We start from the raw sequence: 22,769 nt of genomic DNA on the forward strand, positions 1-22,769 counted from the left end.
ACATAATGGTACATATTCTTTTTTTTTTTTTTTTAATGGTACATATTGTAGAGGTATTTTACATCCTAGGATGTTTTCCATAATTTCTCTGGATACTGCTCTAACCAGTTTAACAAGACAAATCAGACCATCAATTGTCTTCCTATTACCATCTCTTACCTTTCATTCTTTTCTTTTACTCCATCCACCCCTAATAATTGAAAACATTTTTTCACTTAATATCAACAATAACCAGTCATTAGTCAATAGGCCAGACCTGTATTCAAGAGTCTGCAAGGGCTGCCCCCGTGGCCCAGCGGTGTGGCACTGCCTTCGGCCCAGGGTGTGATCCTGGAGACCGGGATTGAGTCCCACGTCAGGCTCCCTGCATGGAGCCTGCTTCTCCCTCTGCCTGTGTCTCTGCCCCCCCCCCTCCCTCTCTCTGTGTGTCTGTCATGAATAAATAAAAATAAAATCTTTAAAAAAAAAATAGTCTGCAACTTTTCACAAACCTTACTAACCATACACTGAGTATAGCTCATTTCTTCTTTATTAAAATTACTTAAAAACAAAACAAACGAGAATTCCTTCAAGAAAAGATCTGCAGCTGTTAAACCTGTTTTTAAGAGGAGGGATAGGTTTATTACACCACTAAGGGAGTCTTCAGTCACGCTCCTGGAGAATGTTGTTCTCCAACTCAGATATCTCTTTTCCATGCCAATATAAACAAAATGTTGGCCAGTTGTCAGGAACAAAATGTAAAAGTTTACTCGAGCACCATCACCTAGAATTAAGGCCACAGACTGTTGTTAAGAACACAAAAGCTGAAGTAATTATTGAATAATAAAAAACTGTGAGAACAATTCCTTCAGGAAAAACAGGAACACTTGTTTTCCTGCTTCAACATAAAAATAAAAATGTATCATTAAAAAAAATCACAGAAAATTTTTTCCTTTCACTAATTTCTTTTGAAATTTTCTCTTCTCTTCGCTAATTCTCCAAGGCTAATATTATGATATTCCCCCACCAACCTCAAATGCTCAAAGCAGCTAAAATGTACTATACAGCAGCAAGAATTGAAGAAATGAAGTTATATAACACATATTCCAGTGAAAGTGACATGCTTCATGCCCTAGATTTTCTATCACCAAAGTTAATGTCAAGTGTGCAAAACAAAATTCTCACAATGATTTCACGTGGCTAAAGTAAAAAAGATAATTTACATGAACAGAAGATGAGAAACTTCTATGTCCTTCAAAAAAAGGATCTGAGTTTTCCAACCAGAGCCTGGCAGAATGGCGCTACAAATAAGGGTGAAGAGAAGAAGGGCCATTCTGGCATCAACAGGGTAGTGAGCAGAGAATACACCGACATTCACAAGCGCATCCATGGAGTGGATTTCAAGAAGTGTGCCCCCTCAGGCACTCAAAAAGATGTGGAAATTTGCCATGAAGGAGATAGGAACTCCAGATGTGTACACGGACACCAGGCTCAGCAAAGCTGTCTGGGCCAAAGGAATAAGGAACGTTCCATACCGTATCCAGGTGCAGTCGTCTAAAAAACACAATGAGGATGAAGATTCACCAAACAAGCTCTATATACTGGTTACTGAAGTACCTTCCCCCATTTTCAAAAATCTACAGACAGTTAATGTGGATGAGGACTAATCGCTGATTGTCACAAATAAAAGTATAAAACTGGAAAAAAGGGGGGGGGGTGGAGCTGAGAAAAAATATTATACGATTTATGATAATCAGAAAGATCTGACAAAATCACATTTTATTTTTTTTAAAGATTTTATTTACTTATTCATGAGAGACACAGAAAGAGAGAGAAAGAGAGAGAGAGAGAGAGAGAGAGAGGCAGAGACACAGGCAGAGGGAGAAGCAGGCTCCATGTAGGGAGCCTGACGTGGGACTCGATCCCAGGTCTCCAGGATCAGGCCCTGGACTGAAGACGGCACTAAACCGCTGAGCCACACGGGCTGCCCCACAAATCACATTTTATACTGAGACAAAAGCATACAAAGAAAGGCACACACAGAGACAGACAAGAGAAAGAGAGAAACAAACACAGAGGTTTTCCCATCCCAGAAGTATCTTCAATTTCTATCCCTCATGTAAAAGCATCTCACATGGAAGCACTGACAATTCTGAAAGCCAGGTATAATTAATGATGTCATGTAATTTACGTTAAAATATAGGAAGGAAGTATGTGGTGGTAAAGAGATTAACTGTTATTGGCACGAGAGGATTTTATTTTTGCAAAGCAATATGACAAGCCCTACCAAGAATATAAATTAATGCAACTTAATATTACTATTTTCAGATCCAATATTAAAAGTGTAGCACACACAAAATAATGGCCTTTCAAGCAATGAACTATGGCTTAGAAATGAAACATATGTCCCAACCAAAAGAGCTGAAGTACTATGGTTCAAATGAGTTCCCACCATCAGTACATGCTTGCACTAGTATGGACAAACCATCTCCTAACTTTTTCAGTTTACATCTGTGAATACATAATAAAGGATCAAAGTTGAGGATTAGTCTTCTCATTCCTGTGAGGCCAGTCATCACAATATTCTTCTTCCTCCTCAACCCCAAGACATTGTAATCCTCCATTCCTTTCCACTACCCCCTTCATCTATGTTCCTGTTTTGGCAAGATGGAAAGATGAAATGCATGACATAAGGATACATAAAAGTGATAAAGCAAGACTACTGATCAAAATAATTATTAACATAACAACCAAGTAAATACACAAAAATCTAGAAAATAAGAGAAACTACCATAATTAAGGCCCAATTCATTGTTTTACCCCATGAAACAAGATACCTGCCTGCCCTTGATTCAGAAGACACTTCAATTTTATATTTTGACACGCTGACATGGCATCTTTTACATGCTGGACAATTTTAACAATGAAGATTTACCCAAGGGTTGTTATAAGTGATAACATTTCCTGGGTCAGCACTTTAATTTTAAAAGTCTTCCTAAAAAAAGATTTGAATTATTCTGAGGATATTACAATATTAGAATGTCTGTATACTAGTTGCTTTTTAAAATATAGACATATATGCAACAGGATAAATAAAGTTTGCTTTTCTCTGTAAAACCACTTAAAAGTATATCTATCATTACTCTATCAAGGTCAAAACGGTTAGACTATACTTAGAGACAGTTTTGCCTTTGAAGTAGTTTTACCATCAACAGAAATAATCAAAAAACAAAAACAAAAGAAATAATCAACATAAGAGCATGTTTATTTTCATGTATGAAGGTATAAAGATCACTAGTTTTGCTATGTTTCTGTAAGTTTCTTTGCCTATAAAATTAGAGCTGAAACATAACCAACCTAATTCAAGAGGTTAAAATTAATTACATTATATAAAATAAACCAAAGCACTAAAGTTGAATCACATGGTCCTGGAGTCTGTACTATTGGCTCCTTCTGATCAAAAGGACAATGACCAAATAAAGTACTCTGAAGGATATTATTTCCCTAATCTAGAATGTATGAACCACTGACCCTTTAGGCATAATAAAATGCAGACTATAAATAAGTTAGTGACAAGTTATTTAATTTAGGATGAACTACCTGCAAATTCTTCATAACTCTAAAAACATGTGTATCTTAAAAACATCAGCAAGAATATTAACAATATTTGATACAAAATCCTAGATCATACAGGAACTTATATAAAATAGACAAATTTGATTCTACTACCACACAGTCTTAGCCCTTTATTTCCCCCATACCCTGCACTGCCTTCTCTCCCTATCATCTCTCCACCCAGTTTCTATGATCAGACTTTACAAATGAACCATAATATAACAAGGTTTTCAAAGAAAGAATAACAATGATGTGATTCTTCTATCAATTAAATGTAACTATACTGATTAACTCAAATTCTAGTATAGAAATGGACCACTTTCAATGCAAACTGAAGATACTAGTCTTCTATTACAATCCTTCTCTATTTCCCAGTTAAGATTCTGCTAGGATATATATAAGGCATTGTTCAGCAGTCTAACCTTCAGATTTCAAGATTACTTTTAAAGTACGAAAAGTTAAATTTTGGCATCTTTCTAAAAGACCAAAAAGCTTTATTAATATACTTCTTTGGCATCTACTATAGAAATAGTAGGTTTTTAATCATATATTCACACCCATGAAAAATTTTCCTAAATGACACAAACCAGAATTTCTGTGCTAAAAGGTTATGATTCAAATTCCCTGTTTTAAAGAAAAAAATTACCATCAACAATGCCTGACAATTATAATCTGCTATGTAAAGACTAAAACAACTATGAAGGACATACATCACTGGCCATTTTTAAGCATGCTTTATGATGATAGAGGGAGGTGGATTAAGATATGAACCTGTTGATATTTATAGGATATGATAAAGAATATTTTGAGCTTCTGTCTCCTTAAAATGATTGTGATAAAATCAGACTGAAACCTGCCTATAAACTTCATTCCTAGATCTTATTTAATTTTGCTTACTTTTTTTCTATTGATAAGTTGTATTCTATTTGCAAACAACAGTCTAGGAATAAAGCCCTCTGAAACCTGTACCTAGCAGAGTTAGACCAACCTTGGAGGTAAATAAGATGGTGTAAGTTAGGTTGTTTATAATAAAGCTTCATTATCTTTACGGATTATGAATTCTCAGACCATAAAATATCTTCAAATCACAGTTTTAAGGTTTTCAAACTGTTAAAAATTTCTAAAAACTAAAGAAAGGCAAAAGAAATACTTCCCTTATATCAGTTCCCATTATATGAGAAATGTACTTTTTCCAGGTAATCTGTCTCTGGGAATTAAATCAAAGAGCTTGGATAATTACATTCAAAGTTCATAAAGAAACCAAAATGGTAATATATCTAATCCATTTGAAAGTGGTATGGTTTGGGCTTTAGAAATTTTAAAGGTTGTACAATACAAGGCCAGATTATGAGGCTGCTAAAAACCTGGGAAATCTATCAGATGCATAAGATGCAAAAGAAAAGATAAAAATGAAAAGACAAAAGTAAATACATTTTCCATTTTGTACAACCATTCAGTAGTAATGTAACTAAATTTAGTTAACCACTATAGTTAAGTAGTGGTTAATCAAGTAAAAGTAATCATTCAGATTTATCTCTCTACATGAATCACATTATTAATGTGATTTCTAGATCTTTTGGTAAATTAAAATGCTGGTTTGTCAAAAAGTAAAAGTGCTTTTAACTAAAAATTACATTAATTATAATTATAGAATCTTAGGCACTTAACTGAAATTAAGGCATGGGGTCATTGTAGAAGTATTAAAAATGCTATAGAAAAGTAGTTTTATCAAAGTATCACCAAAGGCTGATACATTGTGCCTGGATATGCTTCCTTCTCAGTGTGTGATTAGAGTATCTGATTCTTTTAACCTCAATCTATTTGGATGGCATGGTGTGGGAGGATAACAGATAGCTTTTACACAAACACAAACCTTCTCCTGAGACATCTTCTGAGTGATGTATTACCATGTTAAAATCATGAAAAACCTTTCCAAAATCACAATGATTTATACATACCCTTTCAATACAAAAGCATGTGTCATTATCATTGATGGCATACAGCTTTCTTCACATTCTTTTCCCTTTCACAGAATTACAAACAATACTACGCAACTAGTGACTCAATATAATTTCTCCCAAATTCTCCTAATGTGATCAATCCTCTATGTATAGAAAATGTATACCATCAACTTGCATGACAAAGAGTCCCAGTGTCTAATGGGCTTAACACTCATATCTCAGTCATGGCTGCATGGCCGGGAAAATGAACATCATGATGGACTCCTGTATTCTTCACATTGTGCTCATGGACAAAGTCAGTGTAGTTTCTATGTGCAGGCTGGGGTGGGGACAAGGCCCTTGTGTTCCACTGGTTTCCACCACGTTGACAGCAGTCACTGGCAGCAGAGAGCCTGGATGGTTGGGGAGTGGGAGGGGAGCACAGTTAGTCAACAGGAATAGGAGAAAATGGATGTGTAAGAGGTAATAAAGGAGTAAGGCACTGTGACTAGCATGCACCACTGCTATGAGTAGTTACTGACATTTATTCCATGCAATGACATTCAAAAATAAGGCAGTAGGGTGGGGGTTAGAATCCACAAAGTTATACGTAGTGGAAAAACTCAATATGGAAATATGAGTAAGTAATCAGAGTCAGTTAAGTGAATTATATAAAGAGGAAATTTCACAGAGAGCAAAACACTCTATCTGTCCCTGATGTTGGTACCAAAAATCAAAGCTAGAAATGTTGAAGTTTAATGAGAAGGGAAAAATATCTGTAATCTACTTAATTCAAATATTTAAAAGGATACTTCTACATTACGGACAAAGGCACATATAGAAAATGGCAACTATGAAAATTATTCTCCAAATTAAGTGATTTCACAAAACTGAAATCCAGGAAACAGAATTCAGAAAGAGTATTTAAAAAAAAAAAAAAAAACAAGTACTTCAGAGGCCATGTAATTTTACGTGAATGTTTCCAATTAACACAGTGGAGAATCACTGTCCATTCTATAATCAAAGTTCATAGGACTTCAGAATGAAATTCAACAGGTACAGATAATGTGATGAGATTATAAGCCTCTCTAAGGAACATTTTAGTAAGTATATTAAGAAACCCTTTTCTTACACAGTGCTATAGAATAGGCCTACAGAACTAAGAGTGAAGCATGCATACAAGCAGTTCCTGGTTAGAAATAATTAAGAGTCCTCCAGTAGAAAGAAAACATTTGTCACGGTTCAGAAAATCAAGGTTTTGCAACACAGCAAAAAGGGAAGCACATATTTAAGATAATTACAAGTTAAAAAAAAAACCCACCCCAATTATATAAGATGTCTAAGGATAAATTTTTAAATACAGTATTTTCTTTCTAACCCAAATAAAACATGAATCTTCAAATTTCTTTTTCCTTAAGAAAAGTGAAATTAACTAAAAGGATTTTTCAGAACAAACTTGAATGCTTTTTTACAATAAAATCATCATTTCTTCTTCAAAGGGTATACAATTTATTTATCATATCTATCCCATAAAATTCATGACCTCTGTATGCAGTCTCTGAAATTTTAGGAAATTCAGTTAGGTTTATGTTCTCCCCAATATATGCAAGATTTCCCATATATTATTTAGTTTAACTTATCACTTTCTAAAGGAGGACTGTTTTATATTCATTTAAGAGCATTAATAACAATAAAAGCATGCAGAAACAAGTGAAATATAGAATGCACTTTAAATTCAAGCTGGGGAATTCATTAGCTCCAAGATAGATCAGTTCTATATTCAGTTCCATGCCACTGCTGACATACATTGAGGCTCATTAAGTTTTCAGGATCACCATTTTACTCCATTTCAGCAAAGGAGGTCTCAGCACAAGTACATAAGGGAAGGACACAGAGCTCCAAATTTTTCATTTTCCTTAAAATTCAATATTCTCAGATTCAGTACTCTTTCTAAAGGTTGTGCCAAAGGAACTAAGTACTGCCTAATAAATCAAATTAAATAGATTTGAATACATGCCCATTAAAATCAGAAATCTCAATAAAGATTTAGTGTCAAAAAAAAAAAAAAAAGATTTAGTGTCATATATAGTATGCAACCTCTCCCACCCCCAGACTCTCATTCTGTATTAATATAAAAAGTAAGCATGTATTAAGGGAGTTCTTTTATATAGTTGAAGTCTTGGTTTCCTTGCCAACAGGACTTGGTAATACCAAGGCCATAAAACATAGCTACTTACTGGAGCTGTGTTTTCAGTAAGAAATTGAAGAAACTCCTTAATGGCTTAAAAAAAAAAAAAAAAAAAGACTAAAATTTGATATTTAGAAGCCTCATTGTTCATACTTTAAGTGTGTGCCCACATGCACACACACACACACACAAAGCACCCCCACCACACTCTGATATAAGTAAAAGAAAAAAACAGACAGAAAAAAGGAAAAAAAAATTCCCTCAATCTTAGAAACTAATCAAGTTATTTGGAACTGAAGTAAAAATATGCCCAACGATAGAGAGCAAAGCACCTTGCAAGTTAGTTAAGCCAAAATAACAGTGAAAAACAATTACATAGCAGAGACTGAAAATAATCACCAACCACTGTTGACCCACCACCATGAAGGAAGAACTGGCTGCTCAGAAAGCTGACCAAAACCTTGAGATCACCACAGAAATTCATTAGATTTCAGGTACTAAACAAACTAAGAGCAAGAGAAAAAGAGAAAAATCCTATAAATTATCAAAGTTCATTTCACAGATTTGCAACGTGACCACTCAATCAAGTAATTCCCGAGGAGCCCTCCAAACCACATACAGTATTTGGGAAATGATGAACGCTACTGATTACATTCCAATAAGCCACAAAGTATTCATATTTGTGTACTAACTATGAATGTAAAAAAGATCCTAGAAATCTCAACAAATAAAATATCTTCTCTGTCATCAGATTCTCTCTCCATCCCCCAAAATGAAGCATTTTAATGCTTTGTTTTATTAGATTATAATCATCTTTCCCTTTTGGCTTTTCTTCAGTCTTTAATGAAAAAATACATCCAAAGTACTAGCATTATGTTGTGTGGAATAACATGTAACAAACATATTTTCCTTACTGATCTGGAAAAAGGTTCTACTGACTAGCATTGAAGTCCTATTCAACAGAGAACCACCCACCACTTCTAATCATGCTAACCAAAATAAGGAGAGAGGTTCTTCAATTAATAACTACATTCCCTTCTTATACATATCCCTTATTTTCCCAATCCCAGTATGACTGTTCAACGGTATGTTTCTGTTCAGCTTACAAATATGAATAATTTGTTTTCAATCATATTTAAAGTATTCTAAGATTATGGTGGAGAATTTAGAATACCATTAAGCAAGATTTTATTCTGGTTTAAAGGAGTTAACAAACCATTTCCTGTCATATTGGTTTGATCCAGGATTCCTTGAAAGATTCTCTATCTCTGCCAGCACAGGACCAGAGGGAACAGAAGGAATCACAGGCAGAGTTGATCTCACACCCCAAGCCTGTGGATAAAATTATAAAAATCATCCATTTTTGCCCACATACTTGACTTTGTCGCCAATAAACGGAATATTAAAATGGATCACTATTTAAAACATAGTGCAAACAAATGCTTGCATGTTGTGTGCTACCTCAGAGATAGATAATAATTTAACTAAATATTAAGATATTCCTTATTTTATAGGATTTACAGGAACAGAAAATGTCCTATAGGGTACCTGTTCGATTTACAACATCTCAGATAATAAGAGAGGGTTTCATTTATTTAGCCACTTTACAGATATAAAAAGAAAACAGACAAAACCTTCCCAAAGTTATACCACTATCTGTCATAATTAATAGTATTCTAGGGTTTACAAGTTTAGTATCATCTCACCTGTTGGGATCCATTACTCTGAGTTGAAACATTATTGTGAACACTGTAATGGGGAAAAACATGTATTAAAAAACCATATATAAAATTCTAGGGTTTCACATTGTAAGACTATACACACAGTAATGAAAGTACCTTTATTTTTAAAGGCATTGTTTTGTTGCAAGTAAAGAAAAAATTACTATTAGTACCTAAAACTAAAAATTAAAGATGCTCAGAAAACATTTGTTTTTAAAACAGTGTTTTTTTCTTTAATCTGCTCATTTAAAATTTCCATACTTCTATTTTAATTGTGCTTTAAATGTGTAGTTCACTACTAGTCTTGTTTATTCATTGAACAGGATCTGTCAAAGATGGTAAAATAAAGAGCAGCACAAATGATATCTTAAATTCAAGGCTTTAAGCACAAATATCCACATAAACTTACCTGTGTCACTTCTTTTGTATATTCCTACACTCTAAAGATTTTCCAGTCATCAACAGCCCAGCAGTTGATAATTCAAAAGGCCTTAATATAAACTTAAAATTAGAAACCTCTTTCCATTCCAAGAGATTTATAAATATGTTTTGAAACTTTTAGTTTAAGCTATATTCATTTCCCTCCTCCATCACTTCCCCACAAAAAAGCACTTTAAAAAACTCAATCTAAAACAAAATATTTAGGGCGCCTGAATGGCTCAGTGGGTTAAGCATCTGCTTCGGCTGATGTCATGATCCCAGGCTCCCGGGATGGAGCCCCACATCAGGTTCCCTGCTCCTCCTTCTGCCCTCTGCCTGCCATTCCCCTTGCTGTGCTCTCTCTCTCCAAAAAAATAAATCAAATCTTTAAAAAATAAATTAAACAAAATTAATTAATTAATTAATTAATTAAACAAAACAAAAACAAATCTCAGAACAGCTGAAAAAGAGAACATTCAATGAAATAACTGAACAGTGACATATTACTAAACAAAGGGGGAAAAGAGTTTACTGCCTTCAGACCTTCTAACATAAGCATCCTTGTACACTGAGGTAAATAATTCAACTTAGGTAACTGAAAATATATTCAAAAATTTTTATACACACACACACACACACAAATTTGTGTTTACAAATTCCTTGAAAGTGAAAAAATTATCCACAGACTTAATGAGAGCACTATATTCCAGGAAAAGGAGACTGGGAATTAAGTGCATTTAAGCTCTTATTATTAAATTACTGACTTTCAAGGATAAGGAAAAAATACTTAAGGTAACCCATAGAGATTAAAAGGAAATCACTGCCAATACCTGGCTGGCACAGACCTTTTCATAGCAATACTCAAGAATATTATACCCAGTCAAGATGTCTTTCTAATGAAAGGAAATGGTCAGGAGTGCCTGGGTGGCTCAGTCAGTTAAGTATTTGCCTTCAGCTCAAGTCATGAACTCTGGGCCCCAGGATCGAGCCCCACATTGGGCTCCCTGCTCAGTGGAGTCTGCTTCTCCCTCTGCTCCCCATCCCCTGCACTTGTGCTCATGCTCTAATAAATAAAATCTCAAAAAAAAAAAAAAAAAAAGGAAATGAGTAAAGCTTCTCAAACCAAACTCTGAACATAATATCCAAGAGCCTTTCTCTGAGAGGGGAGAGCAAAACAAAAACAATCTGATAAAAGACAACCAATTAAGAAAGAATTCAAGAATGAAGAGGCCTTGCTAAAGGCTAGATGATGAGAAGTGAACACATTTTAAAAACATCTTATTTTTTATTACCTACAACTGCAAGTTGAGTCACCAGAACTTGCACTACTACCATTTCCCAGGTTCAAATCCAAGCTGTGCCACTACCATTAGTTCTGTTCTCTAAACCTTAGGTTCTTCATTTGCATGAAACGGTTTCCTTTTGACTGTCGCTGCTCCCAGAACATATTATGGTGGTTTAAGTAACTCATAATCCTAGATATTATGAAATCTCATCCAAACTGCTTGACTGGATGATCCCCATGGTTACTCTCTGAAGCTTTTCCTTTATTTTTTTTAAGTTTTATGTATTCATTTGAAGGGGAGAAGGAGAGCCTGAAAGGAGAGTGGGAGGGAGAAGTAGATTCCCCACCAAGCAGGGATCCCCCACCCCCAACATGGGACTCAATCCCAGGACCCTGGGATCATGACCTGAGCCAAAGGCAGATGCTTAACTGAGCCATCTGGGCACTCCTGAAGCTTTTCCTTTAACTGAGAAGAACTCCAGCAAATGATAAAGAAAAGATGAATAACAACATGAAAAAAAGTGCTTATAAGTGATCTTAATCAAATCATAGGCCTGTTTTCAAATAATTTGAAATGTAGTAAGCAGTATTTTCTCATAATTACACACATATTCTTTCACTTCCAATAACACCCAAGTAGGAATGAATATTTCTCATTATGGACTTAATCCAAGCTTCCCCCTTTCAAAGGACCACATGCAATAACTGACCCCTTTTGCTCTTACAGTCTCTATATTCATTTAATCTGCCATTCCTTCTTTTCCTCTCATTTCCGTCTTCAAGATTCTGTCAGCTAAGCCTGTACAAAAGTACTAATCACTGAAATGTGATCTATCCTTTCAAATGTCACCTCTTCTTAGGATACTTTATATTAGTCAAGACTCATGGGGATTAGGAGATAAAACAGTATAAGGAAAACCACTGACATCAGCCAATTTAAAAACCTGTTAATCAAATAGGCACAGTACAAGGTCAAGAGGCTTTTTAGGTCAAATAGCTGTGCTTTTTCAAACAGTACTGTTTTCCATGGTTCACTGGAGCAAAACTGTTCATGCAAACAGAACTACAAGGGCAAGAATGAAAGGGCATTCATGCCAGTCCAAACTCAGGGTCTCAACAGTGTTATGAAGAGTGGTAAATAACCTTCAGAAGGGCTGGGTCCCCCTCTACATTTCAGATTTAAAAATTCATTATAAAAAATAACAATAAAGTATCATTGCTTAAATATCCCATTTCTGGTGTGTTTTCCAGAGCCAAAGTATTATTCAAGCAAGGAAAATAAAATTTAGTTATTAAAGTTAAATTAATCTTAACTCTAAGAAAGAGACTACATAGTCAAGATACTTCTTAAGTTTTGGGTAGGAATGTGTATTACAAAAAAAAAAAATTTTTTTTAAAAGATTTTATTTGAGGGATCCCTGGGTGGCGCAGCGGTTTGGCGCCTGCCTTTGGCCCAGGGCGCGATCCTGGAGACCCGGGATCGAATCCCACGTCAGGCTCCCGGTGCATGGAGCCTGCTTCTCCCTCTGCCTGTGTCTCTGCCTCTCTCTCTCTCTCTCTCTGTGACTATCATAAATAAATAAAAATTAAAAAATAAATAAATAAATAAAATAAATAAATAAAAGATTTTATTTGAGACACAGAGAGAAAAAGAGCGAGCATGAGCAGTGGAGAGAGGCAGAAGAGGGAAAAGCAGACTCCTAGATGAGCAGGCAGCCCAAAGTGGGACTCCATCCCAGGCCCCTGATATCATAACCTGAGCCAAAGGCAGATGCTTAACCAACTGAGCCACCCAGGCACCCCTTAAAAAAAAAAGTTTTTTTTAAAGATTTTATTTATTTATTATTTATTTATTTATTTATTTATTCATAGAGATGCAGAGAGAGAGAGAGAGAGAGAGAGGCAGAGACACAGGCAGAGGGAGAAGCAGGCTCCATGCAGAGAGCCTGACGTGGGACTTGATCCCAGGACTCCAGGATCATGCCCTGGGCTGCAGGCGGCACTAAACCGCTACGCCACCGGGGCTGCCCCCCTTAAAAAATTTTTAAAGGACAAATTATCACAAATAAAAATCTTAATTTTTCAACTACATATTATTGCTGGAATACTTTGTATACATTTCTGGTAAATTCACCAGGTCATCTTCCTTATTTTAAGCTCTAATATTCTGTCCCAGCTTCCCTTTCAAGTAAGCAAGACATAATCCATTAAACAACAAAATAGTTTAAAAAGTATTGAATACCTCTAACATCTCTCCATCTTTTTTCTTAAAGGTATAGCTTATAAATAGCTACAATGAAAGTAAAAGTGTACTACTCAGGAAAAGTAGAAAACTTTGTTTTTTACCTAATTAAAAATTTACAGTAGAAAGAATCACTCACTTCCTCTCATTTACTTTTAACAGCCTACTGAAACTTCAGGAGAGTCCTTATTTAAAAAGCAGAGTGCTTTTATGGTGAATCACCAATCACAAATGGACTCTAATGCCTTTCTAAGTGGGAAGGAAAAAAATAGGGCCTCTCAAAGAGAGGCTGACCATCCACAGCAAATCAAACGATTTCTCCTTTTGAAGAAGTTCTACCCATACATCTGTCATATAAGAACAGACAAATTCAAGAGTTAAGTAGATTTGCAAGTATGTCTTGAATCTGATACTTTAACAGATAGTCCAGGGACTGACACATACCAATAGCTGAGAAGCATTATATGAAACTATACATTGTAGTATGTGTTATTAAAATTAATTGGGTTATCAAAAGCAGGACTTCTGTTTGTCCCTCTCCCTCCTACTCTGCACATCCACTAATAACACACACACTCTCTCTCAAATAATTTAGGGGAAAAAAAAGGAATAAAGATCTCAAATAACCTAATTTCCTATATTAAGACACTAGAAAAAGAAAAGCAAACTAAACCTAAAGCAAGTATAAGAAATGAAATAATAGGGATGCCTGGGTGGCTCAGTGGTTGAGGGTCTGCCTTCAGCATAGAGTGTGATCCTGGAGTCCCAGGATTGAGGTCCCCCTTCAGGCTCCCCTCAGGGAGCCTACTTCTCCCTCTGCCTGTGTCCCTGCCTCTCTCATGAATAAATAAATATTTTTTAAAAATGAAATGAAATAATATATCAGAGGCATCTAGCTGGCTCAGTGGGTAAAGCATGCAACTCTTAATCTTGGGGTCATCAGTGTGGAGCCTACTTAAAACTTAAAAAATTAAAAATAAAAAAAGAAAGACTATATCAGAGGGAAAAATAATAAACTTGAAAAACAGAACAAACATCAATGAAACCAAAAGCTGATTCTTTGAAAAGGCTCACAAAATAGGCAAACTGAGGCAATTACCTCAACTGACCAAGGGGAAAAAACCCTCAAATCACTAAAATTATGAATAAATGAGGAGACATCACTACCAACCTTACAGAAATAAAAAAAAAAGGGAACAAACATGAACAACTGTACGCCACCAATTAGATAACTTAGATGAAATGGACAAATTCCAGAAAAACTTCTAAACTGAGTCAAAACGAAAAATAAAATCTGAATGGGTCTGTACCAATAGATTAAATCTTGAATTTTAAAACTTCACACAAAGAGAATGTCCAGGCAAGATGGCCTTTATAATGGTGAATTCTACTATACATTTAAAGAATTCTTTTATAAATTCTTCCCCCAAAAACAGGAAAGAAACATTTTTCAACTCATGCCGTGAAGCCAGAATTACCCCGAAACCAAATTCAGATGAAGAATTACTGGAAAACTACAGACCAGTATCTTTGATAAATATACAAACACAAATCCACAACAAAATGCTACCAATTACTAAATCTATCAACATATGACATTAAGAATTATACACCATGAAAAGTGGAGATTATCCCAGAAACAAAATTAATTGCTTATCTGCAAATAAATCTTTGTTCTTTAAGCTACTTGTAAGCAAGAACTCGAATTTATTCATCTTTATATTCTCAGTAACAAGCCAATACCAAATATATGTCGTTCTCATTATAAATAAACATCTATCCCCACTCCAATAACAAATGTCATTCTTATAAATAAATAAACATCAATCCCCACTCCTATCTCTATTTCTTTAAGCTGCTTTATTTTTCTTTGTGTCAGTTTTATATGGGATCATACGCATATTCTTGTCCCAATGCTCAGGGACAACTTCACATGTTGATAGGTCTTCAACAAATATTTAATTAATGACATAAACTCTAAAACATTCTGTTCCTAAGTTGTAAGAAATTACTCACCTGAGTTCTTCAGGTTTTGCTGTACTTGCTGACAGACAAAAAAAAAGGAAATGTTCCATTAGTTTCCACTTACATGGTAAACTGCTTCATTACTCATAAAAGTAAATCTGGACAGCTTTTTAAAGGCATAATTCCCAATTATAGATTTAAAAACTGTCATTTCACAAAATGTTCTAGGATTCACATAATTAAAATCAATAATGACAATTCTTCCCATTTTTAAAATAAAGCTGTAAAATAAACATGTTCTTTTAAACAAGAACTACCTGCAAGGCTCCTAGAGTGAAGTAAGTGATAATAAAACACTGTCAGTGGAAAACAAGACGTAACTCAAGAATTTCAATCATCACGAACTAAAATGGTTTCATTAATAGCTATATATTATTTAATTTATAGTCAGACTAAACAAAAATGATGAATATAAAATCAGTTTTTTATGCCAAAAATCAGGTTAGCACAGTTGTTTCTAAACAATTGGGATGACCCTAACTGAACATACTTAAAATTCAATCTGTATTTTAATACAAACTCAGATTCAAAACCAAACACAACTTTTGGTTTTTCAAGTAAATCATGTTTTATATTACATAAATAAACTTAAATATATATTGATGCTTAAATTCAAAGACTATTTAAAAGTATCCTAATATAATACTGTATGAAATAATCTTTACTCAAAATTTATTCATCATATACCAATGATTTTTTTTCAAGTTCCTCATGGCATTTGAGAGATTATGATTAGTGAAATCACCAGCCGTCAAAAAGAGAAGGGAAAGTGTTACTCAACAGAAGTAAAACAGATACGAACAAAAACTAAACACAAACTCAAAATAGTACCTGAATTAGGATTAACATAAAATTTAATCTCAGCAACAATATAGGCAATTTTTCCTTTTTTCTTACATTGATTCTGTCAAAACCAAAGTTAATAATAAATAAGGGTACTTCAGTTGACTGGAATAAACTTAAGGTTCATTCCTTTCAAGCAAACAATACAGCACATGATGGACTGTCAAGGAAGGAACAGTCTTCTGAAACAGGGCTGCATCTCACCTTTCATTTGTAGAGTTCTTCGAGAGTATCGTTTGCTGGGTCTTCTTTCGAAGGATGTTGATCTTCTTGCTTTATTGGTTTTTGTGGTCTGATACTCGGTTTTCCCACTAAAATAAATGAGGCATATTAATAGGAAGAAGAGAATTTAAGGCCTACAGTAATCAGATACCCATGAGAGAAAGTCTATGTTAAATCTGCCCTTAAAAGAACCATCCTGAGCTGAAGGAATTACACTGACAGCCTTGATGTCTCTCTTTACATTGTTGTTCTACATTTTAGGCTGGTGTGAAATTACACAACATGCAAATTGTATTTTTTTTTCATAAGCATGCATGTGCCTAAGAACATACTGAATAACTTTGGAATATCTATACTCTTACGCAACTCCTTTCCTCTCTCCATTCACTCACCTCATATAAAGTTTGCAATTAACTAAAGATTTTGTTATTTTTTTCTAATTGTGATACACTTTTCTGAGAGTAATTTTCCAGAAATATTGAAAACTATTTTCCCATTCTCTTTAACTTCCATTGGAATTCTCTTAAGAAAATACTTCCTCACTTATTTTTTTAAGATTTTATTTATTTATTCATGAGAGACAGACGGGGGGGGGGGGGGGGCGGCAAGAGACACAGGCAGAGGGAGAAGCAGGCTCCATTCCATGCAGGGAGCCTGATGTGGGACTCAATCCCGGGTCTCTAGGACCACACCCTGGGCTGAAGGTGGCACTAAACTGCTGAGCCACCAGGGCTGCCCCCTCACTTTTAATCAAAGTAGAATAGAACTTACATGAATCCCACATAATCAACTTGCCACAATATTATCCATTCATTTTTTAAATCATACTGACTCTCAGGGTGTGCTGAAAACTCATAATCAATAATCTATTCTCAAGTAAACTAAAACATTTCTAACCTAGGACAAAGACGCAGAGTCTATAAAATTAAATTAACTTGAGGTTTATAAAGGACAAGAAATGTTACCCAAATTAATTTCCTTCTCAGTGCACAATAAATACCCTTTTTCTATATGGCATTTAGCTACTGCATGGAGACTCCTTAAGACTCTTATTACATGAATTTAAATTGTGGGTTAATTAATATAGAAAGTAAATGTCAAGAGGGATATAAAATCAATTATGATCATATCAGTATAATGCTTTCCTGTCTATTCAGGAAATTACAGCCAATAACAATACCACTTTGTCTTTTATTTTGGCCAGTGGAAAACACTGGCAAACCACTTTTTTTCTCTATGCCTTGGTTTCTAAATCTGTAAAATGAGAAGTTAGCCTAAACTTTTTGGCTTTATGAAAGAATGAAAGATACAGCAAGTAGCTATTGATATTCACCTGTATCTAAATCGTGATCCTAGTCGAATAAATCCTGATCGATGAGAACTCTTTTGGACCGGACCTCGAAGGCGAAAGAATGCATGATGTTCCACAGCACATTTCCATAAATGTTTGCATGCTTTTGGGTGATCCAGTCTAAAGACAAATGTATGCTCCTGCTCTTTGCCCTGAAAAAGAAAAGGTTATAAAGAGAGGTAATTATTAGGGCAAACAGTTCTGTTCCTTGTTACTCACCTACAAATACAACCACAGCAATACTAACAAATAATAAAGCATCTAGTTTGCTCCCTTAAACTCAGACATTCTGTAGCTACCTACACAAAAAAAACAAGAGTTGGGGGCACCTGGGTGGCTCAGTGACTGAGCATCTGCTTTTGGCTCAGGGCATGATCCCAGGGTCCTGGGATCAAGTCCTGTATCAGGCTCCCCATGGAGAGCCTGCTTCTCCCTCTGCCTATGTCTCTGCCTTTCTGTGTCTCTCATGAATAAATAAATAAAATCTTTAAAAAAAAAAAAAAGGCAAGAGTTGAAATCAGGCTGTTCACTTTCATAGCCAATGTAAAACTATCCCTAAAAGGGTCCACTCTGCTGATACGATATCATTTCTCAGAAAAACCTCAACTGAGGCTTCATTTGCCATACTTTGGGATAAATATATAAAGGATCATACAAGCTCTGACAATATATATCAACAGGCTTCAAAGTGTGTACATTCTTCATCACAGTAACCATACTCTCAGTAATCTAATGATAATTAACATTCATAGGCATTTTTCTAAGCATTTCACATGGATTAACTCAGTGAGTAAATACTATCATCAGCTTCATTTCACAGATAAGGAAACTGAAGCTCAAGAAATAAAGCCCAAGGTCACAGAGAAAACCAGAATTTGAACCTATTTGTGCTCCAGTGCCTGGTTGTAACAACTAAGCTTTATCATCTAAGGAAAAATATTTTCTTAACCCCAAAATTTATACCCAAAGATTTTCTTCACAATCTCATTTAGAATAGTAAAAATTGGCATAAAACCCTAAATAACTAAAACAAGAGAAATTATCAAGTAAATAACATCTTTTAAAACTCTACAAAAAGGGATCTCTGGGTGGCGCAGCGGTTTGGCGCCTGCCTTTGGCCCAGGGCGCGATCCTGGAGACCCGGGATCGAATCCCACGTCGGGCTCCCGGTGTATGGAGCCTGCTTCTCCCTCTGCCTGTGTCTCTGCCTCTCTCTCTCTCTGTATGACTATCATAAATTTAAAAAAAAAAAAAAAATTAAAAAAAAAACTCTACAAAAAGAAAAATAGAAGATGAATAAATGTACTACTGTTTATTCATATTACAGAATAATACAGAATATATAGTTTAAAATGAATAAACTGATCTACATGGCTATACCTCTTTAGATAAAATAAGTAGACTGTAAAATATATATATATACATATATTATTTATATAAATTTTTAAAACAATCCCATGTATTATGATGTTTTTATATTTGTAAAAAGAAAGTATGAAAATGATACCCTCCAAGAATGATGGCCAGCTACGGGGAAGAAAGGGGCCAACTAGAGGGTTAGACTTTAGCTGTACTGAATACAGTGTTATTAATTTAACTATTTCTAAGAGATAATTCTGAAGCAGCAATGCCAAAAATGTTAATCTAAATGAGTGAAAAGGATATCATGTTTATGATTTTTTGTATTTTCCAGTGTACTTTGAATATTTTATAAGTTAAACTATTTTGTCATTTTATTTTATTTTTTTAGATATTTTGTCATTTAAAAATATTATTATGTTTCTTCATGATTTTGACATAGGCAAAGGTTCTTAAATTTTAAGACTTAGAAAGTACTGACCACAAAGAAAAATTTATGAATTCTATTACATTAAAATTGAAACACTCTATCCAAAACATACAATTAAAAGAGTCAAAATGCAAGTCAAGGGGAAGATACTTGCAACACCTATATATATATCCATGAAGAACTGATGTTCAGATACATAAAGAACTTCAATGACAAAAAAAAGCATATGACCATAGAAAAATGAGCAAAAGACTTGAACAGGCACTTTAAAAAAGAGAATATCCAAATATTCAATAAATATATGAGTGGTAAACAAATAAATGCTAAATAATGCACATGAAAACCACAAAATCATTCTACCATCAGGATGAATAAAATGAAAAAGAATAAAAAAAAAAAAAAGAAAAAGAATACAAAAAAACAACAAATGGAACTCTCTTATATTGCAGGTGAGAATGTAAATTTGTATAAACACTTCTGAAAATAGTTTGGCAGTATCCACAAAAGCCAAACATGTGCATATCCTAATAACTCAAATGCCCATCAACAGAAGGATGGATAAATAAGTGTGGTCTATATAAAACATGGAATACTATGTAACAGTAAGTATGAGCCAACTTTTAACAACCAGCTACAAGAGGACTGAAGACACAAAGGGAACAATCAGTCATGTTTCATTTAGATAAAGTTCAAAATATCAATAAAAATCAACATGGTGTTAAAGTCAGGAGAACAGTTATTATCCCTGGAGGCCTGTACCTGCTGGCAGGCACAGAAGAGAGCATGTAACTCTGGCAGAGTTCTACTTATTTCTCCATCTGGGTGCTGGTCATACAGGTGTTTATGAAAATCCAAAAAGCTGCACACTTGTTTTTGCACTTATCTGAATGTGTGTTACACTTCAACAAAACTTACCAACAATAAATACACAGAAAAAACATGGGAAAACGTACAATCTCAAAGTAGAAAAAACCCTTCTGTAAGCCATGGAAGAATGATAAATTTGCCTATTTAAAAATTTTTAAAGAAATCACGATATGTTAAAAAACAAACAACTATTAGATAAAATCTTTACAGTTTCTATGATAAAGGGCAAAATCAGTAAGAAAAAAAGGCCAAATGACAAAATGGGCAAAGGATATGTATGCATAGTTTAGAGAAAAGGAACTACAAAAAAATCAAATTTATGAAAAGATGTTCAATATCACTCATAATAACAGAAATAAAAATCGAACCTACAATGAAATTCCATTTTTCACCTTTCAGATAAAAATGTGACAACTCCCTCTGAGGAAAGAGTTTTGATCCTTGGTAGGATCTGTCAGGACAAATGCACATGTGAACCAGGAAATCCACCTCTAGGAAATTATCCTACAAATACTTGCCAACGTGCAAGCTCATGCATATATTGTGAAAAAATGTTGACTGCGAATTTATTAAATATATTAGGGTATATCCATTCAGAATACTATGCAGTTTAGTTTGTTTTTTGTTTTAAGATTTTATTTACTTTTTTTTGATGAGAGACACTGAGAGAGACAGACAGATGCAGAGGGAGAAGCAGGCTCCACGCAGGGAGCCCAATGTAGTACTCAATCTTAGTACTGCGGGATCACCACCCGAGCCAAAGGCAGGCGCTCAACCACTGAGCCACCCAGGTGTGCCTAGTTTGTTTATTTTTTTTTTTTAATAATAACAAAGAATCATTTGGGTGCCTAGATGACTCAGTCGGTTAAGCATCTGCCTTCTGCTCAGGTCATGATCCCAGTCAAGTCCCACACTGGGCTTCCTACTAAGTGGGGAGTCTTTTTCTCACTCTACCCCTCCCTCCTGCTTGTGATCTCTTTTGCTCAAAAAAAATAAATAAAATATTAAAAAAACAAAACAAAGAAGCATTCTATATAGTTATATGAAAGATTCCAAAAGTTATCACATAAAGTTTTAAAAGGATTAGTACAGAACAGTCTAAAAGCATGGTAAATTCTGCATAAAAAAGAACTGATATACATTTGCTTGTGTGTGTATATAAAATACCTTCAAAAAGATATCTAAGAAGCTAATACTATGTAAGATCAAATTTAAAATGACATTGAAAAAAAAAAATAAATAAATAAATAAAATGACATTGATTGTAAGATACACAATTTTCTTATGGCCTAAATAAGAACAAGTGTCATCAATTAAATTATGACCATATTTCCTTATCAGATAGAATTATATTTTATTCTTCTTAAAGAACTGCCTTTAGGGTTAGATATAAATATCACTGAATCACATATGTGTTTACATAAAAAGGAAAATATTTGTAAAATAAGTTTTTAGATGCAAAATCTGCTTCAAGTCATTATCAATGCATTTATTGCTGATACAATGATCATCCTGTGTATCATTAATAGATTTCTTTTTATTTATTTTTTTTTAAGATTTTATTTATCTATTCATGAAAGACACAGAGAGAGAAAGGCAGAGACGTAGGCTGAGGGAGAAGCATGCTCCAGGCAGTGAGCCTGATGTGGGACTTGATCCTAAGACCGCAGATCAAGCCCTGAGCCAGTGGCAGGTGCTCAACCACTGAGCCACCCAGGCGTCCCTAGATTTCTTTTAAAAATGCCCTATTGTCTATATGATTTTCTTCTAAGCTATGTGATAAGGCAATCCTTTGCATGTATCTCTGAAGTAAAACTTGAAACTTATAAAATGTATTTAATTTTCATCTAATTTTCAGAACCTTCTTTTAGGTTCTCTGCTAAGTAGTCCCTCTCACACATCATTGTGCATACGAGTCTTTTTAACATTGCCCAACTTGCTTTTATCTATATCTATCTATATGTATATGTTTTTCAATTTATTTCTTTGCATGCAATAAAGTTACTTTTTAAATTTATTCATGATTCCTAAGTTTTGACAAATGCATGGAGTCTAGCAACTACCACCAAAATCAGGTTACAGAATCTTGTGCCCCCAAATCCTGTGTGCTGTTCCTTCTGTAGGCAAGCCTCCTCATTCTCCCTAATCTCAAACAATTAGTGATCTGTTCTATTACTATAGGCCTGCCCTTCCCAGATCATCACATAAAGGAAACCATACAAGTCAATCTTCTGAGTCTGGCTTCTTTCACCTAGCATAATGCATTGAGATACATCCATATT

At 34.5% G+C, this 22,769-nt stretch overlaps 1 protein-coding gene across 6 annotated transcripts in view; it reads right to left on the reverse strand.

Annotated features, from left to right (window-relative positions):
• EPB41L5 (erythrocyte membrane protein band 4.1 like 5) overlaps nucleotides 1-22,769 on the reverse strand; it is a 142,428-nt gene that overhangs the window by 59,032 nt on the left and 60,627 nt on the right. For 5 of the 6 annotated variants that reach the window (XM_041739444.1, XM_041739443.1, XM_041739439.1 and 2 more), the window contains exons 12-16: nucleotides 17,814-17,983; nucleotides 16,463-16,569; nucleotides 15,407-15,434; nucleotides 9,429-9,471; nucleotides 8,939-9,054 (exon numbers count right to left, since the gene is read on the reverse strand). In XM_041739444.1, coding sequence (XP_041595378.1) covers nucleotides 8,939-9,054; nucleotides 9,429-9,471; nucleotides 15,407-15,434; nucleotides 16,463-16,569; nucleotides 17,814-17,983 — 464 coding nt within the window. Of the gene's footprint in view, nucleotides 1-3,223; nucleotides 5,948-8,938; nucleotides 9,055-9,428; nucleotides 9,472-15,406; nucleotides 15,435-16,462; nucleotides 16,570-17,813; nucleotides 17,984-22,769 lie in introns of those variants that run through there. The other variant, XM_041739445.1, reaches the window with a different exon arrangement.

The sequence above is a fragment of the Vulpes lagopus genome, chromosome 24 (genome assembly GCF_018345385.1).
Source record: "Vulpes lagopus strain Blue_001 chromosome 24, ASM1834538v1, whole genome shotgun sequence".
In the NCBI taxonomy this organism is placed as follows: Eukaryota; Metazoa; Chordata; class Mammalia; order Carnivora; family Canidae; genus Vulpes; species Vulpes lagopus.